The sequence below is a fragment of the Neomonachus schauinslandi genome, chromosome 10 (assembly GCF_002201575.2).
Source record: "Neomonachus schauinslandi chromosome 10, ASM220157v2, whole genome shotgun sequence".
In the NCBI taxonomy this organism is placed as follows: Eukaryota; Metazoa; Chordata; class Mammalia; order Carnivora; family Phocidae; genus Neomonachus; species Neomonachus schauinslandi.
Window position 1 is genome coordinate 113,195,615 of NC_058412.1, and position 16,948 is coordinate 113,212,562.

Here is a 16,948-nt window from a genome sequence, read left to right on the forward strand (position 1 = left end):
GTCACCCACTCTGGGGGAAGCCAGCTGCCTTGTCACGAGCACACTCAAAAAGCCCTATGGTTAGATCCATGGGGTAAGGAACTGGGGCTTCCTGCCAATGGCCAAATGAGTGAGCAATATTGGAAATAGAGCCTCTAGCCCCAGTCAAGCTTTCAGATGAGTGCAGCCGCAGCCAATACCTTGATTGCAACCTCATAAAAAACCCTGAGTCAAGAACATCCCAGCTTAGCCTCTCACATATTCCTGATCCACAGATCCTGAAAAATAATAAACATTTGTTGTTTAAGCTGTTAGATTTGGGGATAATTTGTCACACAATAATAGATAACAAATACACTTTCTTTATGGCCCTGTGGTTAAAGGTCTGCTCTTCTCCAGGAAAAGAGCTCCGGTCCTGGGTCTGGTCCATCTTGGGACTACGGGGGCCACCGAAGAATCCAGAGGCCAAGGCACAAACCACCAACACTAGGCCAGGCTGCCTACGCGCTCACAGGCCATTTATTTATCCAAGAGGAAGGAGGAGAGAGGATGAAGAGGAAAACTGATGCCCCAGGTGGTGGAGCTGAGGGGAGAAATGAACAGAAAGGTTCCTCTCTTTCTCTTGCCATGGACCCCCAGGAACTCCAGCTTCAGATGAGGGCTCTGAGGGTGGCTTTGGGGCCTCCAGGAGGCCTGGCAGTTGTGGTTTGGGGTCAGGATCGCCACAGGGGCAGGTCCCAGGCTCGGAATGGCTTTTGTGTACACAAAATATCTCTCTGCAAAAGGCACTGGTAGGGGAATGGTGGGGCAGCTGGGAGGTTACCCCATCACAGGCAGGATCCACTGTGTCCTAAGTCTGGGTCCCAGTCCCAAGACTATCCCCAGCCTCCCTTAGAGGCTGGGACTTTGCACTCTTATTCCTTTCCGCTCCCTTCCCTCAGCCCAGTGGTGAGCAGGCAGTCAGTGGAGGGCCAGGTCGGGCCATGTGGCAGACACCCTCTCTTCAGGGCGAGTGCATCCGGTGACCTCTAGGCCAAAAGCCCCAGGCGGGTGACTTTGGCCGAGAGGAAGGAGTGGATGATGAAGACCATGGTTTTGGGGCACGAATGCAGGTCCAGCTCCTGCAGGGTGGATGAGAGAAGGGTCAGGAGCCCCATCCAGCCTGGCCTCCAGGACAACATGGCCCCCCGCCCCCTACACTCACAATCTCTCCTTCAGCACCCCCGAAGTCCAGGAAGAGGAGGCTGGCACCATCATCCGAGGACATCTGCAGCTTCTCAAAGGGCTGTCGAAGCAGCATGGCTCGGGCGGCGCCGGGCTCCACCGCCCACAGCGTGAAGCCCTTGTCGATGTGCACGGAGAGGCTGCAGGGACGGCCGTTCCACGTGCAGGCTGCGGGGGTGGGGGGGGGGGGACAGGGACTGCTGGCACCTCAGAGACCACGAGCCCCGTGTCCGACCCTCGCCAGCAACTCCACGAAGAGGGCTTGAATACCACTCGGGATGGGAAGCTCACTGCCCGGTGTGCCATCTGTACATTCACCCTGCATCGAGTTGCCCCACCCTCAAATACAGAAAAACGGGCGCTCAGAGAAACTATGCCCCACTTCTAGTCCCACTTCCAGCAACACCAAAAGTGGAAAGGGAAAGCTGAAACTCTGCCATGTTCAGAAGGCCCACTCCCTCACTCCCTATAAAGGTATCAGTAGACCCACCGAGCATGGCCCTTGGAGACCTTAGAGACCTGTAGAATTGCCCAGTTAAATGTGAATTTCAGAGAAGCAATGGATAATTTGGACATACTTACACTAAAAAAGTATTCGTTGTTTATCTGAAATCCACATTTAAGTGGGTGTCCTATATTTTATCTGGCAACCGTACTCCAAAAGCCATCTCTCACATCCCCCCCCCCCCCCGCCGCAGTGGAATCACGAAGCCAGGGCAAGTAAACCCAGGGAAAAGGGACTTACTACGTGCTGGAGCACCTGCACACCCAAAAGAGAGAGTTCTTAGGGACCCTAAAGCCCACTTTATATCCCCCTCCTGAAGCACCTTCCCTCCTGAAGAGGGAAGTTTGAATGCCTCTGGGGGTGAGAGGCTCATCACCAGAGAGGCACTCCCAGACCCACCCAGCCCACCTGTAGACACCTCCTGCACACCCTCAGCAGCCCGGTGACAGCCATCCACCAGTTGGCGGGTCCAGGCGGCCAGCTCTTGTGGCGACTCCACACTGAATAGGCGAGAGTCCACACCATGACGTGTGCCCGTGCGCAGGGCAAAAGAGAGCTCTGCATCGTAGGGCACCGCACCCTTGGAGGGGCCTGAATACACCAGCCTAGGGGCGGGGCAGGGGGGAGAGGGCTAAGTGTGAGGTCTCAGACAGTGGGGAATTAGGCCAAGGGCGTGCTGACCTGGGAAGGGACCCTGTGACTCCTTTACCACCTCATCAGCGAACAGGACTTCCAGCTGTGCCCTGATAGCCTCACAGGAGCCCACCTCCTGCCACCCTACCCCCTTGTTCCCTCAGCTCCAGCCATACTGCTGTCTTCAAACATACCGGGCACATTCTTGCCTCAGCACGTCTGCACATACTGTTCCCTCTGTCAAGTGCGCTCTTCCCTGGCCTGCGTGGCTCACTCCCTCACTTCCTTCAGATTTTGCTCAAACGTCGTCTCCTCTGAGAAGCCTTCCCTGTCTAAAATAGGCACTCACTAGCCTTACTTTTCATCATGATACCAGAAATTATACTTATTCTTTATTTGTTTCACTTGGTTTTTGATTGTCTTTTTCACCAAAATATCATCTAGGATATAAATTTTTGTCTAATTTGTTCACCACTCTATTCTCAGCAATTAAAGCAATGCCCGGGGGCGCCTGGGTGGCTCAGTCGTTAGGCGTCTGCCTTCGGCTCAGGTCATGATCCCAGGGTCCTGGGATCGAGTCCCACATCGGGCTCCCTGCTCGGCGGGAAGCCTGCTTCTCCCTCTCCCACTCCCCCTGCTTGTGTTCCCTCTCTCACTATGTCTCTCTCTGTCAAATAAATAAATAAAATCTTTTAAAAAATAAATAAAGCAATGCCTGGCATGTAGTACGTGTTCAATAAACATCTGTGACCTGAATTAATGAGTCACTTGATTAGTGTGGCAATCCATGACCTGCTTATTCCTGGTAGACAGCTGGCTCCTGACCCACGGGCCAGAGCCCCATCCAGAGGAAGAGACATGAGCAGCAAGGGCCCAGGCATTCAGTTCGATTCCCACTTGCATGTAACCTTGGGCAGCTTACTCCCCCTCCCTGCGCAACAGACTCGGAGCTCTGGCCCTTAGCCCTCTTTGCTCCTCACTCCACACACTGTCTCATAACTTCAGCTACGAACCAGAGCTGCTGCTGACACCCAGTTTCCCATTTTCCAGCCCAGAACTATAAACCCACAATTCCCCAAGATTCCTACCCAAGCTCCCTATCCATCCCCCACACAATTTGCACTCAACTCAGCATCTTGCTCCAGCCTCCCCGTGTTGCACTCCCACCCCTAGTCCCACTGCTCGCCCAGACACAAGTTCCAAACCTCCCATTCATCCATTCATCCTGGACACCTCCCTCACCCTCCCCATCTGGCAAGCACTAAGCCCAGTTAATTTTACCACCCGTGTGTCTTCCAATGCAAATGCGGCCTTTCTTCTCCATCTGCTGCCTCCACCCACCTCCACCATCTCTCCTGCATGACTACACCAGCCTCCCAGTTTCCATTCTGCCCCCTCCAGTGCATTTTCCACGTGGCAGCCACAGGGATTCTTCTAAAACTTAACCCAAGTCGGCACGCCTGGGTGGCTCAGAGGTAAGCATCCGACTCTCGGTTTCGGCTCAGGTCATGATCTCAGGGTTGTGAGATCAAGCCCCGCTCCAGGTTCCGCATTCAGCAGGGAGTCTGCTTGGGATTCTCTCTCTCCTTCTCCCTCTTCTTCTGCCCCTCCCCCTGCTTGCTCTCACTCTCTCTCTCTCTCTAAAATAAATAAATAAAGGGCACCTGGGTGGCTCAGTCAGTTGAGTATCTGCCTTCCACTCAGGTCATGATCTCTGGGTCCTGGAATCGAGCCCTCGTGTAGGGCTCCCTGCTCAGCGGGGTGTGGGGAGGGCCTGCTTCTCCCTCTCCCTCTGCCCCTCTCCCCTTCCTGCTCTCTCTTGCACTCTCTCATAAATAAATAAAATCTTTAAAAATTAAAATAAGTCTTTTTTTAAAGAATCTTTAAAAATAATTTTTAAAAAATTTTAAAAAACACACAACACAGGTCACCTTACTCCCAGGCTAAAACCCTTCCACTCTGCCACAACTCTTAAGGTAAGGCTACTAGCATTCCTTAATCAGGCAGGAGAAGTTCTGCAAGATCAGGCCCTGCCAACTCCCTGTCTCATTTCTCTCCATTTCCTGTATAGAGTCTACATCCTGAGTTTACTCAGAGCTCTATGAACACCCTATAGCCCTTAATACTTCTGTACCTTTGACCATGTTGTTCTCTCTATATAAGATGCTTTTCCACTCTTTCTTAAATAGCAAACTTCTACTCATTCGTCAAAGTCCAGCTCAATAGCACCTCCTGCTAAAGCCTTCCCCACCAGGCCAGGCAGAGTAAAGGGGTTCCTACAACTCTGCGCTATGAAGGCTGTTCCTAGGTCAGCCTCCCCTACCAGACTGGGTGCTCCCTGAGGGAAGACTGTTGGGATCAGCTCCCTGTCCCCTGAACCATGCTGCACAGATCTGGGCAGAGTAGGTGTCAATCAATGAGTGCCTAGTGGGACGTCACACCCTTCTCTTGCAAGCCCCCATTTTACAGATGAAGAAACTGAGGCCCAGACAACATAGAGACTTGCTTCAGGTCACCTGGGAAATAACTCAGGGCAGAGTGAGGCTGGAATCCCCCACTTCTGAGGCCCATTGAGAGCATCACCCCCCCAACCTCTGGGTGAGACAGACACCCCTGCCTGCCCGTGGATACCTGGTGGCAATGAGGGGGACAGTACGGGCTGGCTGGCTCAGAGCCTCACGGGTCTGGGGTAGGTGGCAGTAGAGAAGCAGCTCCTTCTCGGTCAGCAAGGCCAGGGTGGGTGCTGTGCCCCCACTGGGCAGCTGCAGGGGGCAAGGCAACAGTGAGGTGAAGCAGAGGGGGCGGGGGGTCAGAGGGCCAGGGTGGAGTGGGATGGTGCATGGGAATGCGGTTAGCTCCAGAGGAAGGGTCGAGGTGGGGGACAGAGGCCTGGCCCAGCAGGCACCTGCTCAGTCAGCCAGCCCATCTGCTTGATGTCCTGGCTCCCAGCTGTGCCCGTGGCTGCCAGCAGTGCCTGCAGCTCGTCCTTGACCCGAGGCATCAGAGCGTTGACCTGGGCCTGGACAGCAGCTGCCCACGACTTTGCACTAGCCTCATCCTTGGCCCTCAGGAAGAGGGTGTCTTGGCCATCTGCTGAACAGATCTCCAAATACCTGCAGGCACAAACAGAGTGGAGGGGAGGACCGGTCTACTAGGCTGCAGCTGCCCAACCTTGAAATCTGGCCCAAAACCCCATTCTCTGCAAAACCGGGAGAAACCGCAGGGTATCCATGAGACAATCAGGAGCGACACTCACTGCTGGGGCTCCCAGCCACAACTGGGGCTTCACGGGGTCTAGAGACAAGAGCCTATGACATATACACACATAGGCATATACATACAAATTAAACACATACGCACACATGTGTGATAGGAGCCAAAATCACTGTGTGAGGATTCATGATCTTGCTTTTTTTCTCCTGGTTTCTAAGGAGAAGGAGTCTCTTGCTGAGCCAGCTCCCAGCTTCTCCCCTGTGGCACAGGACCCACGTGATACACTAATGGGGGCGGGCGGAGAGCATGAAAACTGAGAGGTCAAGTCAGTCTACATAAAAAGAGCTGGAGGGGGGAGCCTGGGTGGCTCAGTCATTAAGCATCTGCCTTCGGCTCAGGTCATGATCCCAGGGTCCCCAGGGTCCTGGGATCGAGCCCTGCATCGGGCTCCCTGCTCAGCGGGAAGCCTGCTTCTCCCTCTCCCACTCCCCCTGCTTGTGCTCACTCTCTTACTGTCTCTCCCTCTCTCTCTCTGTCAAATAAATAAATAAAATCTTTAAAAAAAAAAAGAGCTGGAGGAGGGGGAAGGGAGGGAGAGAAAAAGCCATGTGGACAAGTGTGGGGGAAGGGTTTCAGGGAGGTATCAAGAGGAGCAGTGACAGGGAAAGGATTTTAAAACGTTATGTGGACCATTAAAGATTCACTCCTCTTTGCCCTTTCTGTCACAGAGGAAGTGGGGCAGAAGGTGGAGGATGGCTCACACAATACCTATCCCAACCCCTTTCTCCTCTGCCCCCCTCTACTGCAGAACTAGGAAGCAAAATACTTGAATTCCCACCTCCCTTGCAGCTAAGGCTGGCCACCATGAGATATAGACAGAAGTCTCTGGGGGAGGACATCCCTTCCCAAATGAAGGTAAAACTTCCCTAGATGGGGTGGTTACTCTCCAGAGATGGCCTCCACCAATTCCATCCCTCCCTGTCCACACAGTCCACTTTTCTCATCAAGAGTTGAAGCTTATTTCTCTTCTCCTTGATCTTGTAACTTGGTTTGACAAATAAAATATGACAGAAGTGACATTCTGGCATTCCCAAGCCACCACGAAATCTAAGTCCCCTGGGACCAATCAAACAAGGCACATAGAAAGGCCTTATGGACAGAGGAATGCTTAGCCGGTCCCTGGCTGTTCCAATCATTCCAGCTGAGGCAGCACCATGGGGGCGAAGCAACCATCTTGTACTTCCAGCCCCAGCAGATACCACATAAAGCAGAAGAACTGGCCAGCCAAGCCAGCTCAGATCACAGACTTGTAAGAAATAATAAACTCTCATCTCCCAAGCCACTAAATTTTAGGATGGTTTGTTATGCACAAAAGAACAAAATACCAGGAGAAAAGTTCCTTTGCCTCTTGCCTTCTTCCTGTCTGGAATACGAACACAGGCTTCAAGGCACAGCCACCGCTCTACCTCCAAGAAGAAAATACATAATAGGGGCACCTGGGTGGCTCAGTCGTTAAGCGTCTGCCTTCGGCTCGGGTCATGATCTCAGGGTGCTGGGATGAAGCCCTGTGTTGGGCTCCCTGCTCAGCAGGAAGCCTGCTTCTTCCTCTCCCACTCCCCCTGCTTGTGTTCCCTCTCTCACTGTGTCTCTGTCAAATAAATAAAATCTTAAAAAAAAGAAAGAAAGAAAATACACAATAAAAATGGCAGAGGAAGAGGCTGGAAGCTTGACTCATCAAGGGCATTCTTGAGTAGTGATAAAAGCCTAAGTAGCTGACCCTGGACTATTTCTTAAACATGTGGAAAAATAAATCCGTCATCTATCTTAGCCATGGCTTATCGGTGTTTCTGATACTTGCAGCCCAACGTAATCCTAACACTTAGTACAAGTGTGAAATATTTTTCATTCTATTTTGGTTACCAGATTATGTTCCTTTGACTGGGATATTTAGTGCTGATAAGGAACCACAGTTATATCCAAGTTACCTGTGTTACACATGTGCACGTGGTCAAGCACATGCGGACATGCATATACACATGTAATATTAACATAAACATGCACAAATCTATGCCCATACCCATGCAAATGCTCACATATACACACAAACACTTGAATTTACATGTCAATTCCATGTGTACACACAGAAATACATGTACACACATGCTTCAGGTGATGTCTGGGATCAGGCTGGGAACCATGATTAACCTAATGTTCGGTAAGTCTCAGGAAGAACTAATACCACCTTACCTTCACCCAACACAAAAGGGCCCTTTGGTGGAACACCTTAAATGACCTGTGAATCACCAGTTCTTGCCTCATGGGGGCAGGCTGGGGCCGGGGCATCGAGTAGGGCTAGGGTTACGGTTAGTAGATCTGGATGCTGAGCCTCCAGGCCAATATTGGGCATCCGCCTGGCATTGAACCCCAGCTGTAACTAGGACCCACAGCACAAGCCTTTTATGCTCACGCTATGTATACACCACCCCAGATAACCACATACCCCGCTTGATCCACATATACTCCATTCAACCACCACCCTCACTCAGGCACCTACAGTTTCTAAAGCAGAGAGGGCTACCTGGAGTGAGGCAAGTTCCATCCCTTCCTGGGTGTGTGATCTTGGGCAGGTTACTTCCTCTCTCTGTCCTCATCTACAAAGTGGGGGTGAAATAATAGGACTTTGCTCATAGGGTCGCTGCGAGAGTTAAATTAAATCGTGCTTGGTGGGTGCCTGGGTGGCTCAGTCGGTTGGGCGACTGCCTTCGGCTCAGGTCATGATCCCGGAGTCCCGGGATCGAGTCCCGCATCGGGCTCCCTGCTCGGCAGGGAGTCTGCTTCTCCCTCTGGCCCTCTCTCTGTGCTCTCTCTCAAATAAATAAATAAAAATCTTTAAATCGTGCTTGGTAAACACTCAATACTGTCGGCTGTTACCAATCTTATCATCATCAGTGAACCGTTAAGGGCTGCTCATGTGTGAAGGATGGTAATTTTCCATGGCCCTGACACGAATGTTACTAGACGTCTAAGAACCTCAGCAGAGTTAGAAGAGACTTGAGGGGATCACTGAGTCTGGAAACTTTATTTCCCAGTGAGGAATCTAAAGGTCAGGGAGGAGAAGGGACTAGTTCAAGGAGAACCAGGACTGGAACCCAGGGCTCTTCCACAGACCAAACTCCTCCTCAGATGTGAACTGCTCAGAGGAAAAAGAGAGAAGCCAAGCGTATCATCATCCTCTTCACTCTTACATCCATTCAACAAACATTTCTTAAGCCCTACTATGTTCAGACATTGTGCTGGTCACTTGCAACACTGGGCTATCTTTCCTTTGGCCCCACCACTTACCACCAAGGTATATCTGTTTGAGTTGCCCCCCACCCCAGACTTACCTGGGCTCCGGGTCACTGGGGGTGCACCTCCTTGAGACATATGCCATCTTCAAGGACATGTGTTTGGCATCACTGAGGTCCCGGGGAGGGGGGCCAGGGGAAGATGGCTGTCGCTGAAGGGGTGAAGCAGGAGGCAAATCCCAGCCAACCGAGGTCCCGCTGGCAGAGTTCTTGAAATACGGTGAGACCTCCTTCATATACTTGACTGGTCAGAGGACAGGTCAGCAGTTACATTGTTGTGACATGGGCTCCCATGTAGCACACACCACAATTGTCACTAATTCATAAGAGTTTAATTCATGTCCCATATCACTGTCCTCCTCTAGGTTAGTCTCTGACAGGGCAGTGTGGTAGAAAATACTGGATGCATGCCGATATCCATGCTCTCCTGTTGCCCCTGGTTTATAGACCAATCCATGTCCATGCCACCTGGAAGAAAAACCACACTTCCCAGCCTCCTTTACAGCTAGGTGTGGCCACATGACTAAGTTCTAACCAAGTAAGCAGAAGTGTTTGGGCCTCTGGGATGGCTGCTTAAAGGGAATGGACAACAGGCACAACACGACAATGAAAGGGCACTGAGATAGGAGTCGGGAGGTGTAACTGCTCTTCCACTGGCCCATTGTTTGCCTCTATTTCTCCAGCCTCTCATCTGCAAAGAGGAGGCATGGAATGAGATAGTCCTGTGGGACCAGCTGCCAATTGTCCTCCAATATAGAGATAGCCCTCCAGCTTGAGACTTCCTTTTCCAAGTGCTTACATGACCAAGTCTGGCCAATAGGATGAGAGCAGAAGGGATGTATGCTGCTGACAAGTCCTGCCTATTAAAGAAAGAGGCATGCCTTTCCTTTCCTCCTCTTTTCCCCTGACACGGTTGAGCTGGCTGGAACACAGACTGGTGAAGCACCATCCTGACCATGAGGACATGAGCCACAGTCTAAGGAAGGCTGACCAACAAAACAGAAATAAATGGACGCTGATACTTTGGAGATGCCATGTCAGACTTGTTCTCTTACCTAAGAAAGCAAGGATTTCTATTATATATTTATAAAAGATTTTTATGTATTTATTTGAGAGAGAGAGAGAGAGAGCATGCAAGCAGGGGGGGAGTGGAGGAGAAGGGAGAGGAACAAGTAGACTCTGCTCTGAGTGCAGAGCCCTATGTGGGACTCGATCCCAGGACCCTGAGATCATGACCTGAGCCAAAACTAAAAGTCAGATGTTCAACCAACTGAGCCATCCAGGTGCCCCAGGACTTCTATTATATTTAAGTCACAGGATTTTATGGGTCTCCTGTTATAGCAGCATAGCTTGTACCCTAACCAATATAGATGCTCTTAGCTCTGACCAAACATCATTGAGTAAGTATAGTGGACACCTTCTAGAATAGCACTGTCCAAAAGAGTTTTCTGTGCTTATGTAAATGTTCCATATATATGCTGTCCAATATAGTAGCCACTCACCACATGTGGCTATTGAGCACTTGAAATGTAGCTAGTACAAATGAGGAACTGAATTTTTATTTTTATTTAATCTTAATTAATTTTTTTTAATTAAATTCAAATAGGCACTTGGAGCCAGTGGTGACCACACTGGACAACAGAGTTCTAGAATAACAGCCCAGATCTACTTCTCTGCCCAACTGACCCATAAATTCATGTTCTGATATGTGATCCTGCCCTTCTGGTTATGCTAGCTAGACCAAGGTGAACACCTGACCTACACTAGGTTACCCAAATTGAGACTGGGCGAGATTCTAGACAGTGTCTTGAACAAACATGAATGCTATGGGGGCAACCACCTTCTGCTATGGGGACAGAGAAGAGGAGAAAGCTGGTTTGTAGAGAGAATTAGTGGAGATGCATGTTGAGAGACAGAGGGAAGGCCCTGCCAATCACGTGCTAATGCTCCAGTTTCTGATACTCGTCCTTTAGAAAGTCGAACTACCATCCCAACGGGAGTTATGATATTTGCAACCAAAACAGTCTTGAGTGGGGCCTGGACCCATGCCTTTTCAGAAAAGGAAGATCTCACTAACAAAGGCAGCTAGAAGTGAAAGGTAATATGATGACAAGGTTGATCTGAGAAGAGCCTGATAGGAGTAGAGATTCAGAAACAAGTCAGTTTTCTTGACTACCTACTATGTGCCAGGTATTGGACTGGCCTTAGTAGGACTGGGATGGTAAACATATGCACTTGAGCTACTACTTCTTTATCCCTTGCTCATGGAAGACATCATAAATCAATCATAGTGTTCTATGGGAGACATTATCCATCCACTAAGGCTGACTGGTAATAAAATATTTTGGTCATTCTTTTTTTTTTTTAAAGATTTTATTTATTTATTTGACAGAGAGAGACACAGCGAGAGAGGGAACACAAGCAAGGAGAGTGGGAGAGGGAGAAGCAGGCTCCCCGCGGAGCAGGGAGCCCGATGCGGGCCTCAATCCCAGGACCCCGGGATCATGACCTGAGCCGAAGGCAGATGCTCAACGACTGAGCCATCCAAGCACCCCAATTTTGGTCACTCTTGCTATATTTATTAGAGGTGCCTGGCTGGCTCAGTTGGTAGAGCATGCGACTCTTGATCTCAGGGTCATGAGTTTAAGCCCCACATTGGGCATGGAGCCTATAAAAATTTTTTAAAAATAAATTAAAATAATAAAATGCTATTTAAAAAAGCAGTCTAGGGCGCCTGGGGTAGCTCAGTCAGTGAAGTGTCTGCCTTCTGCTCAGGTCATGATCCCAGGGTCCTGGGATTGAGTCCTGCATCGGGCTCCCTGTTTGGTGGGGAGTCTGGTTCTCCCTCTCCCTCTGCCCCTGCCTCCTGCTCATGCTTGCTCATGCTTGCTCTCTCTCTCTCTCAAATAAATAGATAAAATCTTTTAAAAATAATAAAAAATAAAAAAGCAGTCTAGAGGAAGGCAATTTTAGGATTGGTTCAGTGACTCAATGACACTGAATTCAGGGTAGGCCTCTCTGCCATTCTCTTGGCCTTTGCCTCATGACCACAAGATGGCTGCCACAGCTCAAGCCAACCATTCCTTACATGACAAAACCCAAAGCAGGGAGGTGATAGGCAGAAAAAGGGCTTTCTCCTCACAACTCCTTATCAGAGAAGTAAATATTCCCAGGAATACTTATATCTCATTGGCCTGACTGGGCTCCATGCCCACTTCTAGCACAATCATTAGTAAAAGGGAATAGTCATGACTTAGACCATATTTCCACCCAATAACATCAGGATTCTGTTAGCAACGAAGAAGGGGAAATAGTTGGAAAGCAGGCAACCAACAGGGTCTGCCACATTTGCCCTGGCATCTGGACTGTTCCCAATTCTGATGAGCAGCAGTCTCCTCATCCCTAAAATCAGCTACTAGGAAGACAGTGTGTACATCAAAGTGGTTAAAAGACTTGCCCAAGTACTGGTCTCCCTTCCCCTAGCTAGGCTGTCCCCTCTGCTGCTCTACTAAGGGGTGCCTACGCCTGCTAATCCTTGGGCAGCCTCCCATTCTCTCCCTTTAACTACCATGCCCTCATGGCCATCTGGCTTGCTAACCATCTGACTTCTGGAGTCAAAGCCTTGCCAGTATGCTCTGCCTATGAGCAGACCAGCCAGGAAGGGGTGAGGAAGCAGTTACTGGCCCAGCTCCCTGGAAAAGCCAGATAAGAAGCTATTTCTATCACAGGAGACTGTCTCTCAGGCTCAGACAGGATACAAGGCAAACAGCAGTGAAAGCAAGAGGGAGTTATAAACCCTACTAGGGTTGGAAGAGCAATTAAGTTGAAAACAAGAGCAGAGGGCGCCTGGGTGGCTCAGTTGGTTGGGCGACTGCCTTCGGCTCGGGTCATGATCCTGGAGTCCCTGGATCGAGTCCCGCGTCGGGCTCCCTGCTCGGCGGGGAGTCTGCTTCTCCCTTGACCCTCCCCACTCTCATGTGCTCTCTCTCATTCTCGCTCTCTCAAATAAATAAATAAAAAATCTTTAAAAAAAAAAAAGAAAAAAAAAAGAAAACAAGAGCAGGTTTTCTTTTTTTTTATTATTTTATTTTATTTATTTATTTGACAGAGAGAGAGACAGCGAGAGGGAACACACGCAGGGGGAGTGGGAGAGGGAGAAGCAGGCTTCCCGAAGAGCAGGTTTTCTTAAAAGAATTAAGCCTAGGTCTGAAGTTTGGGAACTAGGACTAAAAATGACTCAATGACTCATCCTCATCGTTACAGCAATGACTTATCCCAGGACTGACTATTGGATTATGTCTCAAGGGGCAATGGAGGTGGAGGGGGAAATGGTTTGGCTAAATGACAGCCAAACCATTTCCCCCTTTTCTCTTTGCTAACAGAGTCCTGAGCCCTACTGGCTGGGCTTCTTCCCAAACAAGGAAGAAAATCATGATTGGTCAAGGCTAATCCTGATCTTTCCATCCCTCTTGCTTGTGATTGGTTCAGAAAGGGGCAGATGATACAATTCTGGCCAATGAGAAGTGAGGGAAAGTACACTCCCTTCCCTTTCTCTCCTCTCTCTAGCCTTTACAAGTTGCTGGGAGGGGAGTTGGTCCTAGAATAACGATAGTCACTTTTTTAACACAAGGATTGGGGTCCGCACACTGAGGATGGTGAAGCCTTAAACTAATCTACCCTGTAGTCATGCTGCTTTTAGGTATTCTGGGAAAAAACTCATTTCCTTCCATGTCTAAACGCCTTTAAACTGAGCTCCTATTACTTGCAGACAAAAGCATCCTGATTAATACAGCCTCCCCACCCCTCACCCTGTATGGGGAGAGGGATACAACTGATACATCCCCCTACTGTCACTAGCCACACCCCTGAATGAATAAAGTCCTGCTCTGGCTCCCCTGCACCTTTCATCAAAATCCAAGGCTCTCCAGGACCTGAGCCCTGCCTACCTCTCTGGCTTCATCTCCTGCCACATCCCTAATCTCACCCTCTAGTCTGATCATCCTGGCCTCTTCAGAGCTCTCAGGAGCTGTATGAGTTTCCAAACTTGTATACCTTTGAAAATGCAGTTCCCTCTGCACAGAATGCCCTTAGCACATAGTTTATTTTTTTAACGATTTCTATTTATTTATTTGAGAGAGAGTGTGTGTGTGCTCGATAGCAGGGAGGGGCTGAGGGAGAAAGAGAGAGAATCTCAAGCAGACTCTGTGCTGAGCATGGAGACTAACACAAGGCTCGATCTCACAACCCTGAGAGATCATGACCTGAGCCGAAATCAAGAGTCAGACGCCCAATGGACTGAGCCACCCAGGCACCTCAGTACATAATTTAGGGACAGGCACTCTTGGATTTGCATTCCAGCTCCAGCGCTGTCTAGCTCTGTGACCACGGACAAGGAAATTCACCTGTCTGGGCCTCGTTCTGCAAGTCGATAAAAGAGGAATAACAATGTCTACCTCAGAGAGATTTTAGAATTAAATAAGATGATATAAAACATGTGGCACAGGTAAGAGACTCAAGATATATGACTTTCTTACCTATCAGCCACCCCTGCCCTTCTTAGAACTCTGCTGTGATTTCATGTGTTGTGGCTCTCTCACCAAAATGGGAGCTCCTAGAGGACAGCAACTGGACTTGATTTGAACCCAGAGTCAGTGCTCTGTAAATGGAGAAATGAATGCGAGGGCAGAACAGGTTCATTCAGGAGGGAGAAGGTGCCACAGCCCAGCCCAGTTCCATCACCCCTCTAGGAAGCCTTCCCAGATGCCCACTCTGGATCCACTATATCCATCACTTCTGTGGTTCCCTAGACCCCACTTCCCTATGTGTCTGTGTGGGAGTCTGTGTCCCCCACCAGGCTGGGAGCACTGTGAGGGCAGGGACCTCATCTGATTCATCTCTGTGTCCCCGGAATCCAGCAGGGAACTCCTATGCTACATGCTCAGCAAATGAACATTTGTCAACTTTGAAGCCAGAGAAACTACTTAGAGCCCCTGCTCACCCAGGACGTCCCAGAACTGAGTTCTCCTTCTCCTTTCCCACAGAAACATACTATAAATGGACAGCACACCAGCTGGTGCCCAAAACAGGGCTTGGGTTTCACAAACCAACTGGCTTGTCCCAGAGTGGGGGTGGGGTTCAGGAGGCGCCAGAGTATGGCCATAAATAGCCCAAGTCTGAGGCCTCCTCGCTGCTCTGATTTCTGTCTGAGTCACCCGACCAGGCAGGGTGGGGCTGCCCAAAGGCAGTGGCCTGAGGGCTGATGGCCCTGTGGTCAGCATTCTTGAGACTCCAAAGATAAGCCTAGTTGGTATCCACACCCTCCCCAGCCAAGCCCCTGCCCCAGGAGCCTGGTGAAGCAGTGACACGTGGATCATTCCTCCTCAGGGAAGCTAAGACACACAAACATAGGACACCCTGCCCCTTCCAGAGGCCCCCATTCCCCTACAGCTCTGCCAAGAAGAGACAGGACCCAGCCCTGGCGCCAAGGATCCAGGAAATAGATTCCACCAGAAACACAAGGAACTGAGACAGGGCAGGACCATTCACCTGGCCCAGTACAACTGGGAGGGAACATACGTGCTGCAGAGAGAAGGAGATACATCTGTTTTAGCTCAACACAGTATCCCCAGCACTTATCCCAGTGCTCAATAAATGCTTGTAACTGAATGTCCTGGCTTGGAGTCTTGACTGAAGCCTGTCCTCTAAGCTCAAGCTGTTCCTGTCTGTTCAGTGGGTGGTCACTTACTTGCCCCTGCCTGAAATCACATGGTCTATCCAATTGTTACTAGGCAACCTCTTCTGTCCTCCAGCCAAAATGTCAGTTCCATGAGAGCAGGGACCTGTTTTCTTATTAACTAGGATATCCCAGAACCTAGTATAGTACCTGAATTTAGTACCAGGTAATCAGTAAGTATGAAATTTGTTTAGTGAATGAAGATAGACATGCCTGGGGCTTCTCATCCTGGAGAGAAAACACTGAATGTGGGCTCTGGAGTGAGGCAGGTTTGGGTATAACTTCTTTGCTCTGTGACCTTGGACACAGTGACTTGACTTCTGTGACCCTCTTATTTCTTCCTCTTTAAAGATTTTTTATTTTATTTTATTTATTTAGAGAGAATGAGAGAGAGAGATCACATGCAAGCAGGGAGGGGGAAAGGGGCAGAGGGGGAGAGGAGAGAGATTATCTCAAGCAGACTCCATGCTGAGCGCAGAGCCCAACACGGGGCTTGATCCCATGACCCTGAGATCATGACCTGAGCTGAAATCGAGAGTCAGTTGCTTAACCGACTGAGCCACCCAGGCGCCCCAATTTCTTCATCTTTATAATGGGAGCAAAATATATTCATTTCTCAGGGTACTGAGACTCAATAGCTATAAAGCACTTTGCCCTGCCCAGCACAAAGTCTTCAGTAAACTGTAGTATGAAAAAAAATAATAATAAATAAAAAAATAAAAAATAAATAAACTGTAGTATGGTTATTACTTCTGCTGCTGTTCTCAGTATGACTGTTTAAGGGGAGAGGCACAGGAAGCAGTGATGGGAAAAGATTTCAATCCAGGCCCTGTCACCTGCTATCTGGCTCTGATGAGTCCCAAGGTCTCTATGAGCCTCATTTCCCTTGCCTATACAATGGGCACTGATGTGCTGGCTCTCTGAGTAAGGTATTGTGAAGAGTCAAGTCCAGGCTGCCCACCTGCCCACCAAGGATGGTATGGAGAGGACACAGGATTCTAACAGGCTCTGGAAGGGGTGACCTTTACAGTTCTGCCGGTCTAGCAAGGCTGGGTTATAAATAGATCCCAGCCCCTGGCAGGCTCTGCTTCAGGCCTGACCAACAGGGCCTGCATTGCCACACTCTGGGGCATAGCAATCTCACCTGACCATACCCTTGTATAGGGGACACCATCTCTCAAGCTCCCAAAGGCAAGTGAACCCTTTGACCTAACAACACCCTTTGCAGGAACCCCGCTTCAGATAAATGCTCACAGGTACACAGAGGGCTCACAGCACCATTGTCTATGGTGCAAAAGGCTAAGAACCCCTTGA

The 16,948-nt window shown here is 49.7% G+C and overlaps 1 protein-coding gene across 1 annotated transcript in view; it reads right to left on the minus strand.

Moving 5' to 3' along the window:
* Positions 1–476: 476 nt before the first annotated feature.
* The window catches only part of SNTA1 (syntrophin alpha 1), a 28,861-nt gene continuing 12,389 nt past the window's right edge, over positions 477–16,948 (minus strand). Inside the window, exons 3-8 of the mRNA XM_021688940.2 lie at positions 8,941–9,145; positions 5,247–5,454; positions 4,973–5,103; positions 2,117–2,313; positions 1,184–1,371; positions 477–1,100 (exon numbers count right to left, since the gene is read on the minus strand). Of these exons, the coding sequence (XP_021544615.1) occupies positions 1,008–1,100; positions 1,184–1,371; positions 2,117–2,313; positions 4,973–5,103; positions 5,247–5,454; positions 8,941–9,145 (1,022 nt within the window). The 3' untranslated portion in view covers positions 477–1,007. The remainder of the gene's footprint in view (positions 1,101–1,183; positions 1,372–2,116; positions 2,314–4,972; positions 5,104–5,246; positions 5,455–8,940; positions 9,146–16,948) is intronic.